At 48.4% G+C, this 8,121-nt stretch overlaps 1 protein-coding gene across 1 annotated transcript in view; it reads left to right on the top strand.

Annotated features, from left to right (window-relative positions):
- Positions 1 to 848: 848 nt before the first annotated feature.
- FAM234B (family with sequence similarity 234 member B) overlaps positions 849 to 8,121 on the top strand; it is a 31,345-nt gene continuing 24,072 nt past the window's right edge. Inside the window, exons 1-4 of the mRNA XM_075010757.1 lie at positions 849 to 1,122; positions 1,977 to 2,075; positions 4,601 to 4,789; positions 7,342 to 7,472. Coding sequence (XP_074866858.1) covers positions 984 to 1,122; positions 1,977 to 2,075; positions 4,601 to 4,789; positions 7,342 to 7,472 — 558 coding nt within the window. The 5' untranslated portion in view covers positions 849 to 983. The remainder of the gene's footprint in view (positions 1,123 to 1,976; positions 2,076 to 4,600; positions 4,790 to 7,341; positions 7,473 to 8,121) is intronic.

The following is an 8,121-nucleotide window of genomic DNA, read 5'->3' as shown; positions in this document are numbered from 1 at the left end:
AACTCACCAGAGCTGCCACCGGGGCTGCCACTGGTGCCACCACGTGCTTCTCCCATAAAGGGGTGGGGTGAGTGTGTGGAGCAGGCAGATGGTACTCCCTGTGTGCGGCTCTCAGGAGTAGCTGCATTTAAAGCTTACAAGAGCTATGGGTTGCCCCCCACCAGCCATTTTTGCCACAACAGTGTCCTATCGGTCGTATGTGGCGAGTAGAACACATATTGGACACCGCAGCTCTAGTAAGTTTATAAGTAGTTTTTTTTTTCTCACTTTCCCTCTCTGTGAATTTTTAGTTGTGAATGGAAATATCTTTTCATGAGTTTGTTGTGTGCGATGAGATCAGTGCTGCTTGATGTATGCCAATGAGATTCTAATCCGTCCAAGTCTAAATATATAGTGCACTAGCTCCAGGGAACTGGTTCTCATTACAGATCCAGACAGCGTTAGAGGAAATTAAGCACATCCTCAGGGGTTTGTTTGGTTGGTTTGCCTTGAGAAGCGAAACTGTGGAAAGTTCTCGTAGCTCCTGGTGGATGTGCATTGAGCCCACTTTCTCCCTTACACCACATCCTCTCCACCCGTGCCCATCACCTGGGTAGACAGAAGACACAGACATCCTGTCTCCTCTCTTACGCTCACCCTTGTTTGGAACCCAAAATTGCGGAGAGCTTGGTCTCGCTTTCATTCCTATCAGCTATGCTTGATTCTCTCTCTTTTTGCTTCTCTTCTCAGGGAAAAAGAGCCCAGACCTAGGAGAGTATGACCCGCTCACTCAGGCTGACAGTGATGAGAGTGAAGATGACCTTGTACTCAACTTGCAGAAGAACGGGGGAGTCAAGAACGGGAAGAGCACACTGGAGGAGGTGCAGGACCCAGACTCAGATGTGGAGGTTGAGGTGACAAAGCAGCGGCTGGCAGAGAGTGCCCCAGATAGGTACCCTGCCAAGGCCACTGGCAGCCTGGAGCAGAAGGCAGCCTCTTCCCTGATGCCTTACCTGCGCACAGCAGTCTTTTTGCTTACCATGGTTATCTCCATGATTCTGGTGCTGGTTTGCGCCTTCCTCATTCCCTGTCCTCCTAGAGACTTGCATAACACCTGGAAGCGTAACCTAGGCCAGGAAGCAGGTGAGAAACCATTAGGAGCCGCATCTGTCTATGATTGGGAAGGGGGTCGTTCACGGGCTAAGGGTGGAGCGAGACCCACCTGGGAGAGCCTGTTTAGAGAAGAGGAGCACAAACTTAATCCTCTTCACCATTACAAGCACTCTGAGGCCACAAACAGGCATATGTCTGGTGCACCCAGCCTGCCTCTGGTTCCTGTTAAACACGGTCCCTCTCAAGTGCTAGTAGGAGATAAATCTGTTGTCTAATAAAGACTTTTTCCAGAAAATAGCCTCTTGGTTGGGGAGAAATGACTTTTTACTTGTGTCTACAAATTGGCTTGACTAACAGGATTTCCTCTGCGTGTTTCTCCCCTTGTGAAATCTGTCAATCAGTCATTTAAATGTGCTGAGATCTTTGGCTCTCCTCCAACAGTCACAGGATAGCTAGCTCATCTGTGGGATTGTCTAACATGCTTCTGCTCTTGGTATCTCCACTGAGACATCAGTGATCTGTGACATGATTCTGTGAGGCCCAGATGTGATTCTGCTCCTTTTCCTTCTTTCCTCTTCCCATTTCTGGGCCCTGAGAAGTCAGGCAGAGGTGTGGGGCCAGATCATTGGGGGGGGTCCAGATAACTCATCTCTGCTGGCTCCCGCAGGCCCTTGCTGGATCTTTGGCTGAGCCCGGCACTGGAGCTGTGCTGTGTGCCGAGGTACATAGCTGGGGAGCAGCACTGCTTCAGTGGTCTCCTATGGATGCCATGATGGTTGGTTGTTCAGACCCCTGTTGTTTCATGCTTGTCCTCATCCCCGTGGTGCGGAGTGGGTCGGGCAGCCGTTCTGCTAACAGCTCCTGATTTGCTTTGAATGTCGCAGGTGGGGTGCTCTTCCCGCTGGAGCTCTCAGACGTGAATGGTGATGGGCTCCCGGACATCCTGCTCTCCTTCACAGCCCTGATGAATGCTAGTGTCTTGGGTAAGATGTGAACTGCCAACTGCGCTTCATCAGGAATTCCTGCCTGGATGGCTCTTTGGTCAGATTGTCCTTTTTTTTCTTATTTTCTGCATGCCAGCCTTTACGCCTGGGCATTGTCCTACCTGTCTGCAGAGCTACCCCTCTGTCCTCCTTCAGACCTCTCCTTAAAGCAGCTCACGTCTGCTGTGACAGTCCTGGCAGGCATTGATTACTGATTGACAGTAGTAATATTACTGCACCAGGCTCTTTAATATGAACCGGTCCCATGTTACCTCCTCAGGCTGCTTTTCATTTCTCTGCTAACCTTTGCCTGGAAACACATGGGAGAACATGTGAGAAGCATAGAAATAAGTTGGCTTGTCACTGAGTCCGACTGGTTTCCCACTGCTCCGAGCTTCATGTGTGTGGAGCTTCCCAGCTGCCATTTCACTGCATCTCTGCAGCTTCTTTTCACCTCACAGTGAAGTGAAATATATTCCAGTACCAGAGACAAAGTCAATGAGCCAGGACTTATTTTGTTGGTGTGTACAGTCTTCCCCTGCCTTACGAGGGTAATTCGTTCCTGAAAAACTCCTCTTAGGGCGAATTCTTATAAGTTGAAAATGTAATTACCATTCATTTCAATGGGAAAAAATTTTATGCGTTCCTGAGCCCCAAAATTAACACCCACTTAGGTTTACCTGGCAGAGGGCACAGCTGTGTAGAGCAGATGGTGGCGGCCCCCTAGCCGCCAAGGGAGCTAGCGGCAGGGGCGGGGCCAGGATGGACTGTGTGGCCAGCAGCCTCGTCTCCCAGGAGCACCTGGGAGCCCGCAGCTACCAGCTGGGCTGGGGCACGCTGCTCCTGCAGTGCCGAGGTGGAGACCAGCCCAGCTCCAGGTAAAGGCTTGGCTGGGGGTTCCAGGAAACCGCCGCCAGGCGGTGAGCAGTGTCCGAGGCACAGCTGTGCAGGGTAGGCGGAGGCAGCCCCCTCACCGCCCAAGGAGTGAACGGCAGGGTTGGGGCCAGGATGGGCTGACTTTCTCCAGCTGCAGGGTGTCTGCATCCTGCTGAGGCACTCGTAAACTCGACTAAATGCCTCGTAAGGCGAAGAAGTGGTCCTTAATCAAGCTGCTCGTAAACTTGAATTCTCGTAGCCCGAATGGGCGTATCTCGGGGTATGACTGTATTGGAAATATATGGTAATAAAAATAATATAATTGGAGATGCACATCTCCTAGAACTGGAAGGGACCTTGTGAGGTTCTCTAGTCCAGTCCCCTGCCCTCTTGAGAGGACCAAGCACCATCCCTGGCATCTATTTGCCCCAATCCCTAAATGACCTCCTCAGGGATTCAACTCACAACCCCGGGTTTAGGAGGGCAATGCTCAAACTTTGTGCCTCAGTATTGCAGTGATTGGTGTAATATGAATACAGATAGGAAGGAAACTTTCCCTTCCTCGTGGCACAGGTCTGTACCTCATTACAAACGAGAAATAAATTCCACAGCAGGGTCCCTGGAGTCCAAGGGATTCTGGTGCAGCAGATAGAAATCTGATGGCAGATTAGTTTAAATTAAAACTTGTGATTGAATGGAATAAAATATGAAGATGAATAATTCAGCCTGTCCTGTACTCCCCATGTTCTTTATTTTATACTGTTCCCACATTTCCAGTTTTCAGCATGAAGCCGACTTTTGTACTAGCCTCACATTAACTGCACTTTAGGCGCTCTTAGGGAGAGGCCCTCTGGATAAGATGCATTTGGGACTCTTAGCACTTTGAAATATGGGGGGGAGTTTGTTTGGGGGTGTGACATCAGCATACAAGCTGGAAGTTTCTGCTAAAACAATCAACAGTATGTCTGATGCTAGGCTGATGTTAAAGTTATCATTAAGCATTTGATTAAAACAAATTGGGACCTGTCATTCTCCTTTTAGCTGCTATTTGGTGCTGCCTGCAGACTCAGGAAGACAGCACATTGTTTGATTCTGTTTGGATGATTTTCAAAACAAGAAAGGCTGGAAACAGTTTGGGTTGGGTTTTTTTTTTTTTTTGTTTTGCTGGAAAAAAGGAAAAACACTTAGCATGTGGAGCAAAATCCTGCTGCCACAGAATCTTAGAACATGCTGGGTCTTGTGCCTAATTAGCCAGATACTTTACAAATGGTAAATCCAACTTCTTCTAAGCATTAAACATTAGCCAGCAGAAGGATGAGCATTAAGAGGAACAGTAGTGTGGTATGACTTCAGGTAGGGTGATGAATGTACCTGTGGTGGATTGAGGAGAGTAAATATTGTTCCTTTGCCAACTAAGAGCAGAGACGTAGCATCACATATTTCTAGAGATAGTTTATGTCAATTCCAGTCGTGTGAGCTAGCAAGGAACTGCATGGGAGTCTTGTGAATGTGGCTGCTTTAAATTTTTTCCACTTGGGAACCAGCACAGACTGGTACCATAAGTGAACAGTAGCCTGAGATAACTTTGCCTCATTTCTCTCTCTCCTTTGCTTGCAAGGGATCTCACTTCCCCACTTGTGTGTCTACAGGTGTCTCTAGGCCGTGGGTAACTGTGATGGCCCTTTCGGGTGTGAATGGCAGCACCCTATGGTCCAGCCACATTCCAGAAGAGGCACGGAGCGTGCAGTGTAAAGGACTGACTCTCACGGCTCCGACTGAGCCTGTCTGCCTTGTGACTGGAACATCCAAATTCCTCAGCCTTCTCCATGCCTCCTCAGGTAATTCCAGACATAAATGTGGGGATGAACTGATCACCTTGAATAATTCAATTCGATAATTCAGTAATAACTCCTGATGGTAGGAGCAAGTCCAGAGCTAAAACAAAACTGAGAGTACTAATACAGAAGATGTCCTACTCATTAATGCATATCAAGTTACAAGGACAGTAACAAAGAGCTAGCCATGCTAGTCTATATTCTATCAAAACAAACCAGCTGTCACGTAGCACTTTAAAGACTAACAAAATAATTTATTAGGTGATGAGCTTTCGTGGGACAGACCCACTTCTTCAGATCTGAAGAAGTGGGTCTGTCCCACGAAAGCTCATCACCTAATAAATTATTTTGTTAGTCTTTAAAGTGCTACGTGACAGCTGGTTTGTTAAGTTACAAGGCATAATACATAAGTTAATTTTTACACTTCATTGTTATAGCCTGTACCATCCCAGTGATATAGATTAAGGACATAGGAGTCATTTCACCTGCCACTGAAATGCAGCCACCTCTTAAGTGGGATGCGGCAGCTGTTTCACAGAATCACAGGGCTGGAAGGGACCTCAGGAGGTCATCTAGTCCAGCCTCCTGCTTCAAGCAGGATCAACCCCCACTAAATCATCCCAGCCAGGACCTTGTCCAGCCAGGACTTAAAAACCTCAAGGGATGGAGACTCCACCACCTCTCTAGGCAACGCAACAACAGAGAAGCACTACCCATCTTATCTAGAGAAGGAGGCAAGGAAATATGCTGTAGCCTGTTACATCTTGAGGAGAAATTAGGTTGATGAAAGTATTTACTAGATCTGAAATAATATTGCATTTTAGTCATGTCCACAATCTTTTTGTGTTTACTGTTAGTGGACATCCTCTGAAGTGAATTTGCTAGCAGAAGCATTTGTGGGAAGAGAGTACTTTACGCAAATGTTGTAGAATATTTTTGGCGCTATAATGAGTATTTGCAGTGGAACCATGGGTCAAAGGTGGTTATATTCATTCAGTTAGGGAACATCGAAATGTCGCATGAGTTCTGTGCCCAATGAAAACTGACCAACACAGCATGACTTTCAAACAGTTGTAATGAATGAATCTGGTGAGACTGGTCAGATACCCAACTGTTTGCTATGTCAGGCCCTAGGTAGTCTCATTTTACTTAATACAGCAAACTCTTTCATAACTGGCACCCCTGGGACCAGGATGATGCTGGATGTTCAAATGTGCCAGATGGTGGAGAGGTATCCTTGCCCAGTCCCTGACACAGCTCCATGCCTGCCTGCAGGGGGGTCTCATCCTGCTGCAGCATGGTGGTATCACTCAGCTCCTCCTCCTCTGCCTCTTGGCTCCTCCTGCTGCCAGCTGCACCGCTGGGCTGCCCTTCTTCACCAGCGCCTCCTTCTCCTGGGCAGCCTGCGGTGGGGCCTCACTGTGCTGTTCCCGCTCCCGTTGTGCCTGCCCCGAATGGTGGGGTTCTTCCCTGCTCCTGAGGTCAGAGTGCTGCTCTCAGCCACCTCTAGCTTCAGTGCAGCCACGCACTTGGGGGCACTCATGGGAGTCTCTGGGACCCTGGAGCAGCCCGTCCCACCCAGTAAACAGAGAGCCTCCCCTTCGGGGGGGTTAGCTTAGGTGTGCCTCATCACCAGGGGCAGCGGCTGGATTCTGCTCCGTGTTCGACCAGTGGGTAGGAGAGAAGTGGGAGTGGGAGGTGGCTGTGAGCAGCACAGCCCCCTGGAGGAGGAGGCCTAGGTGCCAGTTGTTTGAGAATTCTGGTAGATTGAATACCACTTAAAGAGCGTTTACTGCACTGCTATTTGTATGAGTACAGGCATGTTTCTGCAGGACCTAGCCCCAGCTTTGCCTTGTCGTTTAGGCAGGTGGGAATGCTTTCCTTAGCAGAAGGGGGAAAAAGCATTTGTAGAAATACGATTGTCAGAGTAATTGGCAGAGGGACCCAGAGGGCAGATGGAGCATCTGGAGCTACTTTGTACTTCTTTTTAAAATTTGTTAGAAAATTTGTGAATTCTCGTTTATGGGACCCTCATGCAGGTTCCCCGTGGACTGACAAACTGTGTTTAAAATCGCATGCCTTTATTGGAAGCTTAACTAAGACATAGATTTTCGCTTCCAATATCCATCCCTCCAACTATGAGTTCCCTCCCATCTATTGTTTTCTCTCAGGCTGACCTCAGCAATCAGGCTTTGTCACTGGCCAGTTAGGACAGCAGTTGCCCTGCAAGGCTTTTCTCTTATGTAGGATCTGAGCCTGCCAGTTGAACTCCAGAAGAGTTGCAGACCGTGACAGAGATTCCAGGATGCTAATGAAGCAAAGCAGCGAACTGCGACTCGAGCATTTTGAAGCAATGGGGAGGAAAGAATTCTTCTCTCCGCTGTGTATGAATTCCACAGTCACCTGCTCGCGGTTGGGTTTATTTCTCATGCTGTTGGGCCGTAGTGCCTTCTCTTGCTTACTCCTTTGGGAGATTTCATTGGACTCCCTGGGGATTCTCATGAATTCTGCTTTCTTGAAGTGCTGCAGTGCTCAGATGTTCTCTCGTCCTACAGGAAAAAGCATCTGGACACTGAACCCAGCGCACCTGCCGAGTGGAACCCTGGCTGCCCCAGCAGTTATGTTGCCGGATTTGGATGGGGATAAGGTTGGAGATCTGGTGGTTCTGGCCATTGGAGAGACCCAGGTATAATACATCCCCACCAGAGCTCTGACTTGGCCTGGGTCTATGGACGGGGAACAGGGACGTGGTCAGAAGAGAATGTAGTATGGGAATGGCATGTTCAAGTAGTTTCCACACCTCTGCTTCCCCTGAGCTACAAACCTGTCGTCTTTCTCTTGGTTTGGAGAGGAGGCTCAAGCAGTAATTACATTGCCTGTATCTTTTATCAGCTAACAGATTAATGTCATTGTGGAATTAATCATTGCCCATTGGCTGAGACGTGAGAATCACTCTCTTTTTTCCTGTGCTTCTCCCTTTAGCAGTTACTTTTTTGTTTTTAAGGTGAATATTTAGCACCAGTGAAAGCTGACTCTTTGATAGCCCAGGAGAACAGGCTTAGCTACAGAAGAGAAGCCCCTGACTGACGATAATGATATACAATTCCCAGTGGTGCTGCTCCTTGCACAGTACCTTTTAGAAGGTACTGCCCTTAAAGCTCCAAAGTCCATTCATTCACTGGCGCCTCTCCCGAGCATGTTCAGGGGTTTTCTAACAAGGACATCTTAACAGAAGGAGCTAGACCAAATGGAGGAGGTGGGCAGGAAGGAGAGAGATGCCAAAGATTCGTCACTTGACACATGTTGGTATGGGGGGAAGGAATGGCAGGTTTTCA

This window comes from Carettochelys insculpta, chromosome 1, assembly GCF_033958435.1.
Source record: "Carettochelys insculpta isolate YL-2023 chromosome 1, ASM3395843v1, whole genome shotgun sequence".
NCBI lineage: Eukaryota > Metazoa > Chordata > Testudines > Carettochelyidae > Carettochelys > Carettochelys insculpta.
Note: the sequence above shows the minus strand (reverse complement) of the source record. Positions and strands in the feature narration are given on the sequence as shown.